The sequence below is a fragment of the Delphinapterus leucas genome, chromosome 7, assembly GCF_059928025.1.
Source record: "Delphinapterus leucas isolate spDelLeu-1000000601 "Yukka" chromosome 7, BTC_Dleu_Yukka2, whole genome shotgun sequence".
In the NCBI taxonomy this organism is placed as follows: domain Eukaryota; kingdom Metazoa; phylum Chordata; class Mammalia; order Artiodactyla; family Monodontidae; genus Delphinapterus; species Delphinapterus leucas.
Window position 1 is genome coordinate 70,281,212 of NC_143135.1, and position 23,407 is coordinate 70,304,618.

The window sequence follows — 23,407 nt, forward strand, 5'->3', positions numbered from 1 at the left end:
CAGGCCACTGTAGGGGAGGTAACCTGAAGAGGTAAATGTATTGGGATGAACTTTAGAGGACTTGGGGAAGGGAGTGTGCAGCTAGAGGATGGCATTCCCAGCAGGGCCTTGGAGAATGAGGGTGGCCTGTTCACAGGATGCTGGGATGCCGAGGGGACCAGCAGGACTGTTGACAGCTAAAGGAGGGGGCCGAGTGTAGACAGCCTTGAAAACCGAACAGAATTTGAAATTGAAGCTGTAGCCGATATGTTTATGTGCAAGGGAGTGGCATGCTGGCAGTGGAGTTTAATTAAGGACAGGTGATTCCCAGCTGTGTGAGTGCGGGACAGTAGTGGGGTGACGGTTTGAATGTCCTCTGGTGTTTGCACCGGAAGGAGACTCCTGAGCCTCTTATGTTGGTCTGTTTATGGATTCCGGATCTGATCTTAGGGAACGAATCAGTTACAATGGAGGTGAAACAGCTGAGCAGGTGACCAGGATTCTTGTTGTACCTCTCGCCTCCCCCAGGAAACTCACTTCATTTTTACCTTAATTCATTTTTCCTTCAACAACGAGGCCTTTGTTATCCCTACTATGGAGGGAGGGGAAAAAAGTCGTGTTCAGGGTCACATTACCTAAAGGCCTCTGGACAGTTACAAAGAAAGTGAGAGAGTAAAACCATAATGGGAAGGAAGTTTTCAGTGCTTTAGAAGCCAGCCAAAAGTAGTCATGCTCTTAGAGAGAGAAGCAAAGGATTCTTGTTGAGAAATGACATGCAGTTTTTGCAAAGAGAAAGGAACTATTCTTGTTGAAATGGGTCATCATCAATATAAGGCAGAAACGTTGAACCCTCAAACTGAAATTGCAGAATTTCACCCTCTGCCGAGTACAGCACAAACAAATGTCTAGCTTTACTTCAGGCAGGAGCCCGAGGTACTGCCCGCCCCCTGCCCAGAGGGAGACCCTGGGCAGGTTTTCTATTGCTTCTGCCAGTTTCCCCACGTAGACTAAAGCTGTGTGAGCCATGGTCCTTAGATGAAGGTTTGGGTTGAAAGTAGGTGACTGCAAGTTACTAAGTCAAGAGAAACTTACGTGGAAACCCTGAGAGGCAACTCCATGTACGGATTACGTAGAAGCTGAATCCTTGGTCAGCTGTGGACTGCACTGTCACTTAGGCCCTGGGCCCCAGCCAGGCCTCGCAGTGCTCACCGGGTAGGGGTGGTGTCCGGACGTCTCCTGTGGTTTCTCACAATTCTTGCTCCCGGGGCTGGAGACCTGCTAACAAGGAAAACCGAATTTCTGCTTATGACAGGTATTGATGTCCAGTTTCTGATTTCAGAGATCCTTGACCCTGTTGGTTAGACTATATACCCTATGTTTTTACATAAGAAAACAGACTCAAATGGTGCTACCGGAGTTCCTAACGAAGATCCTGCACTAGAACAGGAAGGGAAAGATTATGCGCACGTGGGACGGCGGATGGTGTCTCTCTTGCATTTTTGCTGTGTAGCCCAGGAATGTCGTGCCACCCTGTGATACACGTTATTATCATTTTACCTTGTTTTACAGGTGAGGGAGCTGGAAGTGAAATGATTCCTTTCAGGTGTGGCAGTGCTGGGCTAGCTCACGGGGTTGTCTCTTGGCCCAGTGGAGTGATGATTCCTGGGCCTGGCTGTCCGTAGGGTCTGTCCTGATCATCTTCTCTGCATTTCCAAGGAGAGGGGGCAGAGTGGGAACGGAACTCTCGGTCAGTGTGTGGGCCACTGAATCTTAGATGACTGTTCACATGGAGTTGGGCATCCTGTCCTTCAGTCTGCATAGGGGTGTGTGTGTGTGTGTGTGTGTGCGTGCACGTACGAAGAGCATTAGTTCTTTCTTAATACTGAGGCCTGCCGAAGAAATGGTGAGAGGCGGCGCATCTTTGGTGCCCTCTGAGCTTAGGCCCCTCCTTCCAGCTCTGCTCTCTCTATAGCGCCCTGTGGCCTGGAGCCCTGGGGCCTACTCTCACTTGGCAGGCCATTGGATAAGGTGTGGAAAAGCAGTTTATACCGGTGTTGTGATGATAGGAATGGCTTACTGCAGCTCCATGTTGAAAGCATGTATCTATGCATACACACATTCCCTGCACACACCTTTATACACCCATACATATACACATATATATTCTTAGGTAGGCCACAGTTTTATTGGCAGTTTACTCTCTGTTATCATTTAAAATTTTTAGTCACATGATTAGATGGTAGGGCCCAAAGAGTTGTGATCTGTTGGCATATGCCATTCCTGATCCAGATCGTAAGAGGACACCACACTTTTTTTTTAATTGAATTGAAGTATAGTTGATTTACAGTGTTGTGTAGTTTCAGGTGTACAGTAAAGTGATTCAGTTTATATATATATATAAATATATATATATAAATATATATATATAAATATATATATATTCTTTTTCAGATTCTTTTCCATTATAAGTTATTGTAAGATATTGAATAGAGTTCCCTGTGCTACACAGTAGGTCCTTGTTGTTTATCTATTTTATATATAGTAATGTGTATCTGTCACACTTTCTTTACTCAAGTGTATGGGTCCTCAACTCCTCCCTGGCTCTGATTTGGTGGGAGAGAGGCGGAGGGTGCAGAAGGTGTGTTTGTGTGTTTTTGTTTCTTTGCCTGTGTGCACTGTTCTCCATCTAGCTTAGGGCTTCTCGGCGGTGGTTGCACATCGGAATCATATGAAGAGCCTTATAAAATACACATGCCTGGGCCCTGTCCCAGTGATTCTGATTGACTAGGTCTGGGTGAGACTGGGGTACTGGCATTGGCAGCGTTCCCCAGGTGATCCTAATAGGTGGCCAGGGTTGCTCTGTGCGTCTCTCCAACTTTCCACCAATATTTTCCACCTGCCTGAAGTAGAAGCCAGGCCAGGATTTGCCTTTGGATCCAGGCCATCGATGATTCCTAATTTTAGCCTTGACTTTTAGATTTATAGATGTAGAAGATGAGGCCCAGAAAGGGCTGAGTTTCTTTCCAGGGTAGTCCTTTGTCGGTCGGCCAAAAAGAGAACGCCGACAGATACTGTCACAGGCATTGGAACTGTCATTTTAGGCTGATCTTTTTTTTTTTTTTTTTTTTTGCGGTACGCGGGCCTCCCACCGCTGTGGCCTCTCCCATTGCGGAGCACAGGCTCCGGACGCACAGGCTCAGCAGCCATGGCTCACGGGCCCAGCCGCTCCGCGGCATGTGGGATCTTCCCAGACCGGGGCACGAACCCGTGTCCCCCGCATCGGCAGGCAGACTCTCAACCACTGCGCCACCAGGGAAGCCCCTAGGCTGATCTTTATATAGTATGTCATTCACACTCGGTTTTTATTCATCCTTAAGATCTAAGTCACAACTACATTATTTATTTTAACATTGTAAGGTAAATATTCTGGTTGTCAAAATCGTTTTTCTCTTTTTCTCTCTAGTCTGTACATGCTTATGATACACGTGAGCAACACGCGCAAATATTATTTCATGGGTTGAGGTAGAGAAACTCAGGAAGAAGTTGAGTAAATTTCCATCTTACAGCCTCTTAGAATAATTAGTTGCTTACTACTAGCTTGGGCCTTATGGGAAATGGGTAGATAACAATCCTAGCAAGAAATTGCAAATGACCTGTTCGAAGTGATGGCTGTAAAACATGATTTTTCTTCTAATGGAATTACCTCTGGGGCAAGGATTTTTTCTTTTAATGTATTTTTATTACATCGCAGGAGAACAACTCATGTTATCATGCTAAGTGACAGCAGCATGACACTGTGTGATTCCAAATTTGTATGTACAAATCTTAATGTATAAAATTAAACAGAAACGTACCATAAGACTAACAGCAGTCCTCTGTATGATTGTATTATTGGTAATACATAATCATAAAAATGCATTTTCTTTCCTTGTGAAAATCAGATACTGAAGCAGGATCAGCTTAAGCTCCTTGGCCTCTGTGCAGGTTTTCTTGACCTTTAGGCAGGGTTAGGCCCTTTGTCCTGAGCTCCCACTGTATCTAGAACAAGCCTTTGTTACAGCCAACGCTACCCTGCATCGTAACTGCCAGCCAACATGTCTGCTTCCTACTGAATTATGAGACTCCTGACGGCAGAGTTCTTGTCTTGTTTATCGCTCTAGCATGGTGCCTGACACTTAGAAAATGCCAGGAACATGTTGACTAAATGTTGAAACAATTTCTATTGGAACTATAGACCAAAGTAATCAGATTTAATTCTGAGGCTTGGTATTGCCCACTCCTTTTCAGGTTCCACAGTCAGTAACACAAGCATCTCAGATAATATTTTTCCTAAAAGTTTTGTCTACAACTCGGGTAAATTGCCACCGAGAAATGGGTGCTGCTTGGGTGTCTGGGTGGGAAAATTCCTTTGAGGGATATGGAGGCATCAGACAACTCTACCTAGTCGCATCCATCATTTGATCATGCATCTACCTCCCTTACTGGGACTCCTTGCTCACCATGCAACTTCCAAGTTGTAATTTGGCTTCTTTTGGAAATGTCAGAACAGTAAAAGTGCTAGCTGGCCTGGAGGGCATAAGAGACTGTTCCCTCTGGTGGTTGTGTTTCTCATGGTAAATTAATGAATTGGCAAAATTTGGATTCTGATGACCCAATGAGGTGCCGCCACCCTGTGAAGTCTCTTGGCATGCTTTGTACCATCTATCTTATCTCCACCAACAGTGGAGAATCAGAGGGGAGGGTTCATTGTCCAGAATGCTAGGGAAAGGATATCCAGGATGGAAGGGAAGCTGTCGAGGTAAACTTTGGACAGCTGTGGACAAACCTTCAGGTTTGGGTACAAGAAAGTTTTGATACGGATTAATTCTACACGTGACGAGGAGAAGGCCAGGACAAACTATACAATGATCCATTATAGTTAACGGAAAAGGCACTAAGATGTCCTTAGCCGTTAACTCTCTAAATTGTTTTTCCTTGTATTTGTAACTAATCTAATTGATATTCATGTTTAGCTACCATATATATATGTCTATATATATGTCTATATATAGTTTTTAATAGAAAAGGCCTTTTATTTTTTTTGAACTTTTGAATTTTATTTTATTTAGTTTTTTATACAGCAGTTTCTTATTACTTATCTATTTTATACACATCAGTGTATACATGTCAATCCCAGTCTCCCAATTCATCACACCACCAGCCCCACCCGCTGCTGCTTTCCCCCCTTGGTGTCCATACATTTGTTCTCTACATCTGTGTCTCTATTTCTGCCCAGCAAACTGGTTCATCTGTACCATTTTTCTAGATTCCACATATATGGGTTAATATACGATATTTATTTTTCTCTTTCTGACTTACTTCACTCTGTATGACAGTCTCTAGATCCATCCACGTCTCTACAAATGACCCAATTTCGTTCCTTTTTATGGCTGAGTAATATTCCATTGTATATATGTACCACATCTCCTTTATCCATTCGTCTGTCGATGGGCATTTAGGTTGCTTCCATGACCTGGCTATTGTAAATAGTGCTGCAATGAACACTGGTGTGCATGTGTGGTTTTGAATTATGGTTTTCTCTGGGTATATGCCCAGTAGTGGGATTTCTGGGTCATATGGTAATTCTATTTTTAGTTTTTTAAGGAACCTCCATACTGTTCTCCATAGTGGCTGAATTACATTCCCACCAGCAGTGCAAGAGGGTTCCCGTTTCTCCACACCCTCTCCAGCATTTGTTGCTTGTAGATTTTCTGATGATGCCCATTCTAACTGCTGTGAGGTGATACCTCATTGTAGTTTTGATTTGCATTTCTCTAATAAGTAGTGATGTTGAGCAGCTTTTCATGTGCTTCTTAGCCATCTGTATATCTTCTTTGGAGAAATGTCTGATTAAGTCTTCTGCCCATTTTTGGATTGGGTTGTTTGTTTTTTTAATATTGAGCTTCATGAGCTGTTTATATATTTTGCAGATTAATCCTTTGTTGGTTAGTTCATTTGCAAATATTTTCTCCAATTCTGAGGGTTGCTTTTTGTCTTGTTTGTAGTTTCCTTTGCTTTGCAAAAGCTTTGAAGTTTCATTAGGTCCCATTTGTTTATTTTTGTTTTTGTTTCCATTACTCTAGGAGGTGGATCAAAAAAGATTTTGCTGTGATTTACGTCAAAGAGTGTTCTTCCTGTTTTCCTCTAAGAGGTTTATAGTGTCTGGCCTTACATTTAGGTCTCTAATCCATTTTGAGCTTATTTTTGTGTATGGTGTTAGGGAGTGTTCTACTTTCATTCTTTTACATGTAGCTGTCCAGTTTCCCCAGCACCACTTATTGAAGAGACTGTCTTTTCTCTATTGTATATCCTGCTTCCTTTGTCATAGATTAGTTGACCATAGGTGTGTGGGTGTATCTCTGGGCTTTCTATCTTGTTCCTTTGATCTATATTTCTGTTTTTGTGCCAGTACCATATTGCCTTGATTACTGTAGCTTTGTAGTGTAGTCTGAAGTCAGGGAGTCTGATTCCTCCAGCTCCGTTTTCTTCCCTCAAGACTGCTTTGGCTATTCGGGGTCTTTTGTGTCTCCATACAAATTTTAATATTTTTTGTTCTAGTTATGTAAAAAATGCCGTTGGTAATTTGATAGGGATTGCATTGAATCTGTAGATTGCTTCCGGTAGTACAGTCATTTTCACAATATTGATTCTTCCAATCCAAGAACGTGGTATATCTCTCCATCTGTTTGTGTCGTCTTTGATTTCTTTCATCAGTGTCTTACAGTTTTCTGCATACAGGTCTTTTACCTCCTTAGGTAGGTTTATTCCTAGGTATTTTATTCTTTTTGTTGCAATGGTGAATGGGATTGTTTCCTTAATTTCTGTTTCTGATCTTTCATTGTTAGTGTATGGGAATGCCAGAGATTTCTGTGCATTAATTTTGTATCCTGCAACTTTACCAAATTCATTGATTAGCTCTAGTAGTTTTCTGATGGCATCTTTAGTATTCTCTATGTATAGTATCATGTCATCTGCAAACAGTGACAGTTTTCCTTCTTCTTTACCGATTTGTATTCCTTTCATTTCTTTTTCTTCTCTGATTGCCATGGCTAGGACTTCCAAAACTACGTTGAATAATAGTGGCGAGAGTGGACATCCTTGCCTTGTTCCTGATCTTAGAAGAAATGCTTCAGTTTTTCACCATTGAGAATGATGTTTGCTGTGGGTTTGTCATATATGACCTTTATATGTTGAGGTAGGTTCCCTCTATGCCCACTTTCTGTAGAGTTTTTATCATAAATGGTGCTGAATTTTCTCAAAAGCTGTTTCTGAATCTATTGAGATGATCATATGGTTTTTACTCTTCAATTTTTTAATATGGTGTATCACATTGATTGATTTGCGTATATTATGGAATCCTTTGGGGCAAGGATTTTAATTTAAAAAAAAATAGCCTGACTCTTTCCCCAGAGTAAACTGAGTTACTTTTGCCAGAAAGAGCCTTCAACTTGGTGCCCATGCAGAGAAACGAGTGCAGAGAGGAAAGACAGCCCAGACCCATCCCGCTGAGTGTTCCCACGATGTTGTAGATGCCAGATCGGTGTCGCTGTAGTGGTATCTCATGTTCAGTGACTGTAGAATTGAACACAGTGTCACGTTTAATTGAATCAGGAAGCACACTCCTCTTTGAGTGTGAGGCAGATACAGAGGAGCTGAAAGGTCAGTGCCTGGCAGAGGGCCAGAACCTATGACCCGGGCTCACACTGCCACACGAGTCTCCAGAACCCGCAGAGTGGGGCTGAGCGTTCTGTCCTGGGTTGGGACAGGCCCTTGCTAACACGTGGTCTGGCAAAATGACCACCCCTCTCTGCATCTTTCATACATTCCAAGAGACAGCTGCCCTTCCCCTTTTAGTTTTCCTTTTCTGGCCTCCCTGCCTCCCTCCTTTCTGTCCCCCACCTTGACCTTTCCAAACTTGGTGACTTGTCCAGTTCCTCAAGGGGACTTGATTTCTGCCAGTGTTTCTGCTGCTGCCCTTGGAAGTAGGTTGTGAGGAAGGGTCCCTGCCTTCACTCAGCGTGTCTTGAAAATTGTTATTGTGACCTCACGGGTCATTTTGGTGGGTGGCTAGACTTGTGATGATTCTGAATAGTAACTTTGGAATTTTATGAATCGAAAAGACAGAGCTGCCACTGCCAGTGGAAATGTGTGTGGGAGAACAGCCAGTGTGACTCACACGGCAAAGAGGGAGAGGAGGACTTCATTGGCGCTAATATGCACTTTGCTTTCTGCCCCCAGGTCCCCCTCCTGCCTGTTACAGCCCCAGTAGTCCCATCCAGATTCTGGAAGACCCCAACTACTTTTTCCCAGACTTTCAGCTCTATTCTGGGAGGCATGAAGCATCTTTGACGGTGGAGGCAAACAGTAGCATCAGGGAAAAAGTTGGTAAGTTCTTTTATTGGCACTTGTGTTGGAAAAGCAGAACAATCTTATGTTTCTTATTTTTCGCTCTTTTGCATAATTTTTTCTCTATCCTTGTTTTAAATATCAGCATATTGGATTATTGGTTGTCTCTGTATTGGTAGGTGCCTTATTTTTAATGTTTGGTAAACATTAACAAGGTTTTAATAGACTGTTTTACTATAATATGTGACCCTCTCAACAGAGTTCCTAAGTATGTAGGAACTTCAGAATTATACCATTTATGCCCTCATTTTCTTCTAATTCCTAAATATTCTTTTGTATTCTTTCCCAGAATCTTTCATTATTTTTTTTCTTCTCTGCTTTCCTTTTTTACCTCTTTTTGCAAATGATTCAGAAATTCAGAGAAATTGAAAACTATAGTCGGGAAGGAACTGCTTCCTTTGTAAAAACTTTCTGCCTATTTTTGAGGGTTTATGAGATTGGTTAAACCATGAAAAGGCATCTTCAAAACCACTTTAAAGAAGATCTCAGGGTTCTTGCCAAGTGTGCGTATGAAAAGGAAATTCAGTAGTTTTCATGCTTAATGAGACACCATTCCTTTTATTATTCATCCAAAAAAATCTTTTTCCTTTGGATATATATTTTTATTTGAATTTTTATTCATTTTATTTTAAAATGTTGATTTTTATTTGAATTTGCTTATTTCATTAAGCCCTGAAGGTAAGGACTGTCCACTTCACTCTCCTAACCCCAGCACCTATCAGAATGCCTGACTATAGCAGCTTGGCAGTTGGTATTTGTAGAGTGAGTGATGGCTCAACTGAACCCACACTGTTAATCGCTTTCCTGGGGTTGTTCATCACTTATTACAATTATTTGGCAATTCATCTTGTGTGGACTTTCAATGATCTGTTTTTGTTGTTTAAAAATTTTTGTTGTTGAACTTCTGGTTTAAATCTTAGTTACTGTACACCTTCTCTGAAGGTGAGGAATAAGTTTGAATTTACTCCACGTGCCGTCCTGTGAGGCAGGTATGAAGCCTGACCATTATACAGAGCAGAGAGGTTCAGAGAAGCCAAGTAATTTGTCTGAGGTCACAGAGGTGTGATTTTGGGGTCGATCAGAGTTGAGCTTCAGGAACCAGTCTGTAAAGTTCTTTACTTGGCAATTATTTATTTTTTTTAACCACTTTTTTTAATTGAAGTATGGTTAGTTTACAATTCTATGTTAGTTTCAGGTGTACAGCAAAGTGATTCAGTTATATGTATATCTATCTATCTATCTATTCTTTTTCAGAATAGGTTATTACAAGATACTGAATATAGTTCCCTGTGCTATACAGTAGGTCCTTGTTGTTTATCGCTTTCATGTATAGTAGTGTGTATATGTTAATCCCAAACTTCTAATTTATCCCTGCCCCCCACAATTCTTTCCTGAATGCCTTCTGTATATTGGGGTAGTATTCTAGGCACTGGGTATACGGCATGTGAACGTAACAGATAAAACTCTCTGTTCTCTGGTGCTTGAATTCTAGTAGACAAATACAGATAAATACAGTGTTGATCAAAAGGAGAAGAGGCCAGAGGCAAGAGATATTAGGCTGCTCAGGACATTTAGACAACTGGTTAGGGGACTGGAACCCGGGGAGTAGCTGAGGGCATGGAAGCTGGGGCTGCAGTCTTTACTGTTACAGAGACACTCAAAATGTCATCTACGGTCACCTTTTCTCATATTTTAATACTGAAGAGTGTAAGAGGGATGTAATCCTTGACAGAATCCCTTGCCAAAAGAAGACAATAAACCCAATGACTTATGTCTAGGTATATACACATGTATATGTGTGTTTCTATATCTTGTAAGCATATCACACCACCTTCATTTTTCCTCATTTCGCTGTGGACTGAAAAGTGCCTGGCACTTGATTAAACGTAGGGAGCAAAGGAGACAAAAGGATCAAAACTGAATCTGAAATTTCTATCTGGTTGTCCCTGGTGAGGATGCCATTCATAGGAAAAAAAAAAGGCAACCTTGGGGAAGAAAGACGGTTTGGGGGAAAATGATGTGTCCTGTGCATATGTAAAAACAAAGAACCATCACTGCATGGAATTGTAAGAGTGAAGGCTGCTATCTCTAAGGCTGCTTATCTCTAAGGGGCTAGCTCAGCTCCCTCTATTGACAGGGGAGGATGTTGAGCTCTAAGAGAGCAAGTGATTTGCTCAAAGTCTTGCCAGTAATAAGTAGTAGAATTTTTGCTATCCTAACACTACTTCTTAGTACTATTGTGAAATGGGGTAAATTATATATTTCACGGTGCTCAGATATTCTTCTACTGGTTACATGTTTGACCCCCATTACATGCAGGCACTGAGCTGTGTGCTAGGGATACCCAGCTGAGGAGGCAAGATCTTTGCTTTTAAGGAGTTTAGAGTCTGTGTACATAAGTAATTGCCATCTATTGTGATGATTGCTCTAAGGGAGGTATAATAATGGAGCCCGGACATTGGAGAAGGAGGGCTCAAGCCCGCTGGGCTACAGCAGGAAGGGTTCTACTTAGAAGGTAGCTTTGGAGCCATCACTCAAAGCGTGTCTAGGAATTTCCCAAGAAGGGTGTGGTGAGATGCATCTTTCTAGGCAGAGGGATGGATGGGAGCAAAGTCCTGGAGGCCTGAGAGGGCTAGCATGTCTGGGAACTTCTTAGGGTATTGCTGGAACTTGAACTCCAAGGGGTTGCCGGTGAGGGGGCCAGTGATGGCATGAAATGTTGCTGGATGGACAAAGCAATGCCTGCTACACCCTGTGATGGATTGTCAGTTTCATCCTATAATTGACTGTCGAGGAATTTTGTGCAGAGGGGTGATATGATTAAGTTTTCCGGTTTGAACAATCTTAGGGCAGTGGGGAAGATAAGCTGGAGTCTGAGGGGGTGGGTTTGGAAGTGGAAAAGAGACTAGTGTCAGAGAAATAGATGAGGGGGCTCTTGAAATGGTTTGGGTATGAGGCTCCACGGGCTTGTCATGCGGAATGAACACAGATTTCGTTGTGGAATGAGTCGGATCCTGGATCTGTCTTTTCCTACCTCTGTGACCTTGGTGATTTACCTTCTCTAAACCTCTCTCCTTATCTGTGAGATGGGGGAATTAATACCTGCCTCATGCGATTATATGTGGACTAAACTAAATAAAGGAGGGAATTTAGTACAATACCTGGCACATCATATGCTCCTTAAAAATGTTTTTTTGTGGTTGTACTGTGGTTATTGATAATGAACTTGGCGACTGGCAGGGGAATAAAGGGGAGAGTTGGGAGAGATGTTTCATTTCGGAGGTAGAATTGACAGGCAGGCGCTGACCAGATGTTGGGGGTAAGGGAGAGGAAGGAATTTTGGAAAACTCTCAGGTTTCTGGCTTGGCAAAGAGTAGACGAGGCAGGGATCCAGGGGTTGTTTGGATGGGCTGAGGAAGACACGTTGAGTTTGGAGGACCTGTGGGCCATCGGCTGGTGGTTGTAAATGGGTGGGCCGTGGGTCAGTAGGTTCAGACGAGCGGTGGATGAGATGAGAATCTGTCAAAGTGAGGGTGGGTGAGTGCTCAGGGCAGAGCTGTGGGAAAGGATTTAAGGGGCAGGTGGAGAAAAGGGAGCCAGAGATGGAGTGTACGGAGAAACAGCAGGATCCCGAACCATGAGAGGGGGTGGCCTGGATGCTGAGTGAGGAGAGCATTTCAAGAAGTGGGTGATCAACATGCTAAATGCTTCAGAAAGGTTAGGCTGGAAAGTTCTCCCTGGGAATGATTACTAATCAGAGCGGTAGGGAGGGCAGTGGACGGCATGTTCGGAAAGTGGAGATGGCAAGTATCGATTGCTTTCTGAGGACGATTAGAAGGGGAGGAGAGCTGCAGGGTGGCACTTAGAGGTTTATGTAGAGCCATGAAAAGATGGTTTCTTTTTGTTTGGTTCTGAGTTTTGCTTGTTTTTTTTTCTTTTTCTTTTTTTTTTTTTTAAGATGGGAAAGACTTGACCTGTTTATATGATGAAGAGAAGGGGTCGGTGGGGAGCTTAAAGGAAAGGGAGGGCTTGAAGGCCCGAGCAAGGTCTAGGAGAAAACGGTAGGCAAGGGAAGGGAGAGTAGTAGAGACACTTTGATTTGGAGAGATGCTTCCATGAGAAACTGTAGGGTAAATGGGAGTGACGGCGTATTGGAAATCTTTAAATGCCTCTGTCGTTAGAAAGTTCGTTATTCACCATGTACGTCCAGACCTGTATCTGCGTGGAACAGCCTGACATCTTTTTCCCGTGTTTACCTTCTAGTTGAGGATCCTCTTTGTAACTTCCACCCGCCGAGCTTCCTGAGGATCTCAGAGGTGGAAATGAGAGGTTCCGAGGATGCGGCAGCTGGAACAGTGTTACAGCGGCTGATCCAGGAGCAACTGCGCTATGGTACCCCGACTGAGAACATGAACTTGCTGGCCATTCAGCACCAGGCCACAGGGAGTGCAGGACCAGCCCACCCCACAAACAACTTTTCTTCCACGGAAAACCTCACTCAAGAAGACCCACAAATGGTCTACCAGTCGGCACGCCAGGAACCGCAGGGTCAGGAACACCAGGTGGACAACACGGTGATGGAGAAACAGGTGCGGTCCACGCAGCCTCAGCAGAACAACGAGGAACTGCCCACGTATGAGGAGGCCAAAGCGCAGTCCCAGTTCTTCCGGGGGCAGCCGCCGCCGCCGCCGCCGCAGCAGCAGGGGGCTGTGGGTCACGGCTACTACATGGCCGGGGGCGCCAGTCAGAAGGCGCGGACTGAGGGCAGGCCCACGGTGAACCGCGCCAACAGCGGACAGGCGCACAAGGACGAGGCGCTGAAGGAGCTCAAGCAGGGCCACGTCCGCTCTCTCAGTGAGAGGATCATGCAGCTGTCGTTGGAGAGGAACGGTGCAAAGCAACACCTCCCTGGCCCAGGGACCGGAAAGGGGTTCAAGGCGGGCGGGGGGCCCTCCCCAGCCCAGCCTGCAGCTAAAGTGCTGGACCCCCGAGGTCCTCCACCCGAGTACCCCTTCAAGACCAAGCAAATGATGTCCCCGGTGGGCAAGACCCAGGAGCATGGACTTTTCTACAGTGACCAGCACCCGGGAATGCTCCACGAGATGGTCAAGCCTTACCCTGCTCCCCAGCCTGCGAGGACAGAAGTGGCCGTCCTGAGGTACCAGCCACCCCCAGAGTATGGGGTAACGAGGTGATTATCAAGCCTAGAAGTTTTTTGTTTTAATTAAAAAAAAATCTTTCTTATTGAAGTATAGTTGATGTATATTATATGTTATAGGTGTACAGTATAGTGATTCACAGGTTTTAAAGGTTATACTTCATTTGTAGTTATTATAAAATATTGGCTGTATTCCCCATGTTGTACAATATATCCTTGAAGCTTATTTTATACCTAATAGTGTGTACCTCTTAATCCCCTGCCCCTACATTGTCCCTCCCCGCTTCCCTCTCCTCACTGGTAACCACTAGTTTGTTCTTTATGCCTGTGGGTCTGCTTCCTTTTTGTTGTATTCACCAGTTTGTTGTACTTTTTAGATTCCACATGTAAGTGATAACAGACAGTATTTGTCTTTCTCTGTCTGACTTACTTCACTTATTATGATAATCTCTAGGTCCATCCGTGTTGCTGCAAATGGTATTATTTCATTCTTTTTTTAAAAAAAAATAAATTTATTTATTTATTTACTTATATTTATTTTTGACTGTATTGGGTCTTCGTTCCTGCACGTGGGCTTTCTCTAGTTGCGGCAAGCGGGGGCTACTCTTTGTTGTGGTGCACGGGCTTCTCATTGCGGTGGCTTCTCTCTTGTTGTGGAGCACGGGCTCTAGGTGGGCGGGCTTCAGTAGTTGTGGCACGAGGGCTCAGTAGTTGTGGCTCACGGGCTCTAGAGCACAGGCTCAGTAGTTGTGGCATACGGGTTTAGTTGCTCCGTGGCACGTGGGATCTTCCCGGACCAGGGCTCGAACCCGTGTCCCCTGCATTGTCAGGTGGATTCCCAACCACTGTGCCACCAGGGCAGCCCCTATTTCATTCTTCTTTTATGGCTGAGTAATATTCCATTGTATATATATGCCACATCTTTATCCATTGATCAGCTGATGGATACTTGTGTTGCTTCCATATCTTGGCAATTGTAAATAATGCTGCTGTGAACATTGGGGTGCGTGTATCTTTTCAAATTAATGTTTTTGTTTTTTTCGGATATATACCCAGGAGTGGAATTGCTGGTTCATATGGTAGTTCTATTTTTAGTTTTTTGAGAAACCTCCATACTGTTTTCCATAGTAAGCCTAGTGGTTTAATTCATGTTTTTAGCACTCATTATTTTCAAGGCGTGTTAGCTTTTTGTCGTTGTTTTTTTTCTTGTGCATAATATTTAATAAGCAGCATTTTGGCCAAAATATGCAGAGTGAAACAGAAAAGAGGGCAATTGGGTATTTTCTCCAAATGTGACAGAAGGCAGCGGGGGATTTATGAGTTTAGGGGAGGAGCCTCCATTGCTGGCCATCCTTGGGAGCTCAGCCCAGTGGCCTGGCGGAGCAGCAATTTTCCTGGCTGTCTTTGTGGAGCGTGTCCAAACTCCTGGAACATATTATTACCATGGGGTTTTATAGAGTCTCTCTTCATTGTAGATTTTAAAGGAAAATGTAGTCTGAATTCTAGAACAGAGGAGTTAAAGGGACCAGAGAAATCATATAGCCCCACCCCCGTATTCAACAGATGAGAAACTAAATTCCCACAGTACTCGACTCTGAGGCAGCTGGAGCAAGGCTCAAGTATCCTGACTGTCAAAACCTTATTCCTCCATTGCCTTAATTCCTCCTACATCTGTTGATGGATTCAGCAACACTTACCGAGTGTGTATTCTGTGCAACCCTGTACCTGGTCCAGAGATAAAGATGTGGTTCCTACCGTCAAGGTCCTTCCAGCATCGTCTTGGGGGAAACCAGCATCTTAACAGATCCTTGTGGTGCAGTGTGCTGTTTTAGGATAGAAATATGCAGAGAGCATTAGGGCACCAGAGAGGGTAGTGTGACTCACAGCTGTAGGGCTTAGGGAGAGCTTCACAGAGGAGGTGACATTTGAGTTGGGTCTTGAAGAATAAATAAGAGCTGTGGGGTAGAGGTGAAGTAGCGGTAGGTACTATGCAGGGGAGATGCCGTTTCTTCAGACAAAAAGCTTTGGAGGTTTTGCCGGACATGAGCTGCAATAATGCAGAGCACTGGTGGGGTAAGAAGTAGCAGAAGGTGTGTTTGGACAGGGAAGTTGAGACCGGTTGGTGAAGGTCTTTGACTGTCATACTAAAGAGTTCAGAGTTTATCCATAAACAATTAGGAGAACCAGTGTTTTTCAGTAGATACTGTGTTGATGTTTACTAGGCTGACTTCAATGGCAGCGAGGGATGAATTAGAGGAAGGGGATACTGGAGGCCAGGAGGGCCTCAGGGACCGGGTCAATTGTCCAGATAAGACTTGGTGAGGGTGACCTAGGTTTGAGGACATAGGTATAGGGGAGCCTTATATGCTAAGAGAAATAGAATTGATATCATTTAATGATTGATTAGCTGTGGACGTTGAGGAATAATAGGGCAGCTGGAAATAAGGCAATTGGAAAACAAGCTCTCAGGAGAGAAACCGGGTCTGGAGATACACATTTGGGAATCGCCAGCATTTAGATGTTTCTGAGCTTGCTCTGCTCAGGGAGAGCATGGAGCATGGGAAGAGAAGACAAGTGGCCACTGCCTATCATGGATATGTCTTCATTCTCACCAAAGGCTTTATTCATCTGTTTCTAAATCAAATGAGCTGAGGTTTCCCCGTGCCACCCCAATGGCAGTGTGCAGGGCATACTTTGGCCGTACATCTTGCAAAAAGGGAGTGACTGGGCCTTGGCAGAGAGAGAGGGAGCTGGCTGATCGGCCTGCCACTTACTTCCCAGCTGCTGAGACATTTCCCTGCATTCGGTGGGGGATGGCAGCTGTGAAGCACTATACCAACCTTTAGGCCCCTGACAGGCAGGAGAACTCAGTGGGCACAGTCTGACCCCACTGGGGAATCAAGATGGGGCCTGGGGGGGCTCTTATTCTTACCCTTTTATGGTTCCTTAATCCAGGGAGAAATTTAAACTTAAAAACTATCAGGTTTGAAGAAGAAAAAGAAATCTTCAGATCTCTGGTTTTTAGAACATTGATTTGTCAGAGTTGAATAATCCATGATGTTTATCCCAGAATCATATCAGAGTTTGGTTTGTGATAGTTCGCATTTGTTTAAGTCGGCCTCTAGAGCCTGATAGAAAGTGAAAATATCCCCAGACAAGCCTCCTTCCTTCTGCTCGGCTTTGTTCTTTGTTAAACGGCAATGCATAAAGTGGATCATTTTGCTTTTTGTCATTTGGCAGTAGATGTGCTGTGAGTGGGAGACACAGTAAGGGGAGGAGGGAAGCCCTTCCTGGAGGGCTACCCGGTTATTGGTGGGCGGTGTCATTTGTCTCAAAGTTATGACATCAAAAAGAAGAAGAAATGTATGAAGGATTTGACCTGATTGCCAGGCTTGACAGCTGGGTCCACATGACACATCAAAATGTCCCAGAAGACGTAACAGACAGGCCATTGAGGCTGGACCTCAGAGCTACAAGGCGCCTTTGTGAGCCTGGCCACGCCTAGCCAGCATGACTCCAGCAGTGCAACCTTTGGCCGACAGGGTAAACAAAGTTGCATCCACACCAGCCCTGCTTCAGACACCTTCAGTGTGGCCTGAGCTCCAAGGGTTGGATCTGAAGTTCAGCAGTGTCTGATGTTCAAGTTATCTTTGACCCACGAGAAGAGCAGGGCTCCTTTTAATTTCACTGACACATTCCCTTATGCTTAACGGGTTATCAGTTTGTCATTAATAGTGATGGTTTGGGAAGCTGCGGGCTGTTGGGTCAATACATCGCAGACTCTTCTGAGTCGGAGAGACTCAGTAATCTCAGACTCTTCTGAGTCTGACTGAGATTACTGGGTCCACGTCCGGGCCGCGTGCTGCAAAAACGGCCTCAGTATGTTGTGAATGTTCAGTGTTCTGATCCAACCCATCAGCCTGTCGAGACTTCAGTTTGTTTTGCCTAGAGGTGGAAAGGTCCAAAGAGCATAGAGCTTAAGATAAGATGAGGAAGAACTTGGAGTTCTTTTGCCTTCATTACTGAGTCACCATAGCTTACAAATTCTCTCACCTGCTCTGATCTGCGAATGATGGGAGATGTGGTGGCTTATGGGCTCCTTTTGTGGGAAACCCCATGGAGAGACCACCAGTCAAGGTGTACTTGACTTGCACACCTTGGCCTTTTTTGTGAGCGTGCTAGTGAGGCTGGGGAGATGGAGGGACTAGGGCGACCTGGCCCCACTGGGGTGGCTGGTGGGGACCTCCGGGGACCATGAGTGGCCATGGATAGAGACTCTGGTTTTGTTCCTGCCCTTTCTTCCGTTTCCTTCAACCTGAAAGTGAAAATGGTTATAAATAAGGACAAGGTGAGAATTGGACAGGTTGTTCTCTGGAGAATTAGGCTTTAAAAAAAATAAAGAAAAGGAAGAATTTTGATATTAACGCTGACACATTTTGTGGAAACAGAGCACTTCTAAGAGTTGTGACTTGGCTTACGCAGTCTGTACCGTTAATGGAAGTGAATGCACGAATGAATACCAGTGGATGATCTGATTTTCATCAAAGCAGTTTGGAGCACAGTTGTCAAATGTATGTTTGTTTTCCAAAGAAATCTGTCCATATTTCCAAAAGTGGAAACTAAAGATGCTAAAAGATTATTTAAAGTATCCTACTTTCTTAATACAACCACTGTTAACATTTTTCCTGTACAAATTAATTTTTTCACATGTTGTAATCATAGATTATATTCCGTTTAGTATCTTAGCTCTTTTTAGATAGTATTATATTACAAGTTTTTTTCTACAATGTTTGTTTTCATAACCATCCTTTCTATTGCTGCATAATATTTCATAAATTATATCATTTACATCTTTTTCTCTATAAATAGTATAGAGACCATCATCATGCACATCGAATTTTCCATATTTTGGTTTGCTTCTTTAGGCATCATTATCTAGAAATGAAATTATTGGGTAAATTTTAGTTAAATATTTAATGACTTCTGATACCAGATAATTTTATGAAAATATTATAGTGCCTGTTTCACTGCCCTATGACCAACATTAGTCATTATAATTACAAAAACTTTGCTAATGTAATAGGCAAATTGTGTTAATTTTTAATTTTCATTTGCAATTATTAGCTTGGTTAATTTGGCGGGGGCCGTGTATTTGACTAGTTAGATTGATTTGATTTTGAAAATTGGCCCTTGGTATTTTTGTGTTCATGTGATCTGTATATTTTCATGGCTTCAGAATAAACTAAAACCTGTTTTCTCTAATACTTGCTCTGATTTTCCAGTTTCTGGAACTCCATCTCCACCCTTCTCAGGCAACAATGGAACAGAGGCAGTGGTAGCATAGGCCTCAGGCACGGTGTGGGTCCTCCTCCTACATCTTCAAAACAGTTCTCAGGGATGGATACTCTGAATATCCCCATTTTATGATATGGGGATTTATGATTTGATAAAAACTCAGGCTGAGAGAGAGAGGTTAAAGTAACTTAGTCACGGGCACCAGATTGGAAGTGCGGGAGCCGGGGTGCAGCCCTGGACCTCTCTGCCGCACAGTGCCTCTCCCATGAGTGTAAACGCTCAACCACGGCCAAGGATTTCCGGTTTTATTTGGTGTCACTTAGCCGGTGAATTTCTAATCAGATTTATATGTCACACCTGATGTCCAGCCTGTGTTCCGCCCCCCTGGGACCAGGATCCCCTTTCTCTCCAGATACCTCGGAAGACATAGGAGCGCGCTGAACCTTGCTGACAGCTGTAGGTTGTGAGCTTCGGCTGTCTTTGGTTTGCTTTCATTTGGAGGTTGGGGACTGTGAAGCAGTATACCAGCAGTACATGGAGTTGTTTGCTTTAGCCTGTGTTTAGCAGAAGGTTTCAGTTATGGAAGATGCTAAGTACTCTTTTAGTGATTTTTATGATTTTTTATGTTTCAGGCAGTATGAGAAAAAGACTAAAAATGACTTCTGTCAATGAAAGGCACCCTCTTTCTGCCTGTCCATTACCTTTTCTGCACTTTATCTTAGCTGAATCTTGCCTTTCAGCATATGGGGTTTGATTTACTAGCTTCCCAGAGGCAGAGGGAAGAGTGGTAACTGTTTATTGATAGTTTATTCATCTATGAATGTATTCATTTTATTCTTGGTGTGTAGATAGATACTATAAAAGCAAGGAGTGGTGGCGTTTGACCCAGCCCTTCTGTCCTGGGCTGATACAAGCATCTTCTTACAAGATGACGTCAGAGCCAGCGGTGCCGTGGATCCCCTTCCACAGAGCACATTTGCTCCTTCTCTTCGCAAGCCGGCATCACCACCACCATCCTTCCCATCAGTGCAAGGGGCTCGCGGTTTCCTGCACTAATGGAGGGACCCTATAGTGTGACTGGTCTCCCAAATCGCTCATGTTTTCCTTTAAAAAAATGCCCTGTACATTTTCCCCTAGATAAACCTCCTGGTGTGGTTTTATTTAGCATAGAGTCAAAGTTCCTGATGCTGTCTGGGAACATGTCAAAAGACAGTGCAGAGAGGAGGGAGGGAGCAAAGAGGACACAGCCCCGGGGCACATGTGGCGAATTAGAGAGAGAGAAAGCCTCTCCCCAAGAACACACATCGATCCAACGGTGCAGCCAGAATGCAGTTTACAACGTGAACAAGCATAAAGATACAGGCTAAAGAGCAGGTCTTACCTCTGGGTGGGCGTGAGGTCTGGAATGTGCTGTAGTACAGGAAAGAGTGTTTGATGGTCCGGCCTTACTCTGAGTTGGAAACGGCTGGAGGAGGAAGGAGGATTTTTGGAGTAAGTGTGTTTGCAAAGTGCTGATTTGCAGTTTAGACACCTATGAAAATGAATTGCTATGTGGCATCAAAATGTGAGCTAGACCCAAGGCTATTGGATTAACAACTATGCGTTGCTCTTAACAAAAGTGAGGCCAGGGAGTGTTATTTAAATTCCACCAGCTAGGGCTTCCCTGGTGGCGCAGTGGTTGAGAGTCCGCCTGCCGATGCAGGGGACGCGGGTTCGTGCCCTGGTCCGGGAAGATCCCACATGCCGCGGAGCGGCTGGGCCCGTGAGCCATGGCCGCTGAGCCTGCGCGTCCGGAGCCTGTGCTCCGCAACGGGAGAGGCCACAACGGTGAGAGGCCCGCGTATCGCAAAAAATAATAGTAATAATAATAAATAAAAAAAAATAAATTCCACTAGCTAAACGTGTGTTTTGAATACCAGCATTAAAACTCAGGAGTTTGTACAATTTTTAAGCTGAATTATGGCTGGATGAGCCAAATAAAATGCCCTGTTTATTGTGAGAAGCAACTCTTGCAGTGTGGGAATTTCAAAAGGCTAGGGTCAAGTTCAGGTTACTTTCTCAGGAAATCTAACACAGTTCCCGCAGCAATGCATTAAATGAGTGGCTTCTCCAAACAAGAGGATTATCCATACGCATCCTGCATAGCAATAATTTTGATATTAGCTTACCCAAGACCCTAGTCTCAATTTGAACAAATTTATGAGTCTCGTGTCTGCACCACCAAAGGGATCCAGGTGGGAAGGCTGTGGGTTTGGGAAAAGAAGATTTGAGGGGTTTTGAGTCCTGGCTCTCCCACTTTGTAGCAAATTGAATAAGTTCTCAGGGACTCAGTTTCCTTAAGTGCAACTTGTTACAGCTGATTTTTCCTAAAACTAACTGATTTTCTTCCTTACATAAATGAAACATGTTCATTGTAGAAAATCTAGAAATATAGATAGTTCCCACTTCCTCCACTCCCTAAAAAAAAAAAAAAGAAGGAAAATAGAAATTACCTGCAGTCCCATTATCCAGCCGTAACCATTGTTAAATACTCCATTCACTGTTGCTTTGAGGGTTAGAAAATTATAAGAAAATACTCTAAGTTGGAAATCTCTAGGTAAATAAGAGGTATTTTTATTGAGTGAGAAGTCTTAAAATTTGAACCTCTTCACAGCCAAGAAGCCCTGTTATTTTCATCTCATTTTAAAATTCTTTTATTTTATTTTGTTTACTTTCTCTGATTATTAGAATAACTGCTGATTTTTTTTGGCTTATCTTTATTTTCTAATTTTTTGGCTTATCTTTATTTTCTAATTTTTCTCTATTTTCTAATTTTTCTATAACATATATTACTTAGTGAAAATTTTTTTGAATAGCCATCCGTGTTCATTGTAGAAATTGTATAAAGAACAGAAAAATATGAAGAGTGAAAAAACACCCCTAATTTCATCACCTAGAGATAGTCATTCTGACCTTTTGTCATAGTTCCTTCTGGTCATTTTTCTATATATTATTTTTTACTCAGGTGAAATGCTAATATGTATCATATCTTGAGAATTTTAAAGAATCTTTGCTTAGAGGCTCAGTAAACATTCATTGAACTGAATTGTTAATGTTGATAAATGGAAAACAGTTGTTTTGATTTTACTTCTCTACTAATAAGTTTGCTTCAGGAAATGTATTTAGCTGTTTGCATTTTCTCTTCTGAATTACTTGATCATATCCTTCATCTGTTTATCCATTGATGTTTCTTTTCCTGTTGTGTTTTGGACAATTTTTGTCAGTCACACAAGCCATACTTATTAAATGTTAGCATGATGGCCTAACTGTAGATAAATATATAGTTTAATACATTGAATATAGCTTGCTGATCACCACTGAAGCTTGGGCAATCTGGGGACAGTAGAGTGGGGACTGCTAGTCTGTTTGCATGAATTGTTTTGTTGCTCACTGATTTCTGGAATTGTCTCCAAAATGAGGCCTTTTGGTGTTCATGCAATGTGGACTAGAGCAGTGCTCAACAATAGAAATATAACGTGAGGAGGGGAAGGAGGGGTGGGATAAATTGGGAGATTGGGATTGACACATACACACTACTATATATAAGATAGATAACCAATAAGGACCTACTGTGTAGCACAGGGAACTCTTCTCAATACTCTGTAATGACCTATATGGGAAAAGAATCTAAAAGAATCAGTGTATAACTGATTCACTTTGCTGTACAGCAGAAACAAACACAACACTGTAAATCAAGTACACACCAATAAAAATTTTTTTAAAATAAAATGGCTAAATTAAAAAAAATAAAGACATTGACATCCTTAAAAGAAAAGAAGTGTAATCTGGGTCACATATCTAATTAAAATTTTTCCTGCAGCCACATTTTTAAAAAGTTAAAAGAAACAGGTGAAATTAATTAAAAGACATGTTTTAGTTAACCCATTTTTAAAAATTGAAGTATAATTGATTTACAATGTTGTGTTAGTTTCTGCTGTACATCAAAGTGATTCAGTTATACATACATATATACATTCTTTAAAAATATTTTTTTCTATTATGGTTTATCACAGGATATTGAATATAGTTCCCTGTGCTATACAGTAGGACCTTGTTGTTTACCTATTTTATATATAGTAGTTTGTATCTGCTAATTCCAAACTCCTAATTTATCCCTCCCTGCCTTCCCCTTTGGTAACCGTAAGTTTGTTTTCTATGTCTGTGAGTCTATTTCTGTTTTTTGTCAATAAGTTCATTTGTATCACTTTTTTAAGGTTCCAGATATAAGTGATGTCATATGATATTTATCTTTGTCTGACTTACTTCACTTAGTATGATAATCTCTAGGTCCATCCATATTGCTGCAAATGGCGTTATTTCTTTCTTTTTTATGGCTGAGTAATGTTCCATTGTGCTTATATACCACATCTTCTTTATCCATTCACCTGTCAACGGACACTTAGGTTGCTTCCATATTTGGGCTATTGTAAATAGTGCTGCTATGAACATTGGGGTGCATGTGTCTTTTCCAAATATATGCCCAGGAGTAGA

General features: G+C 42.8%; 1 protein-coding gene across 8 annotated transcripts in view; it reads left to right on the forward strand.

The window, feature by feature from the left end:
• The window catches only part of AMOTL1 (angiomotin like 1), a 161,471-nt gene that overhangs the window by 78,387 nt on the left and 59,677 nt on the right, over positions 1-23,407 (forward strand). For 5 of the 8 annotated variants that reach the window (XM_022561425.3, XM_022561424.3, XM_089915408.1 and 2 more), the window contains 2 exons: positions 8,257-8,403; positions 12,688-13,615. In XM_022561425.3, coding sequence (XP_022417133.2) covers positions 8,257-8,403; positions 12,688-13,615 — 1,075 coding nt within the window. Of the gene's footprint in view, positions 1-7,071; positions 7,214-8,256; positions 8,404-12,687; positions 13,616-23,407 lie in introns of all 8 variants that reach the window. The other 3 variants (XM_089915411.1, XM_089915412.1, XM_089915410.1) reach the window with 2 other exon arrangements.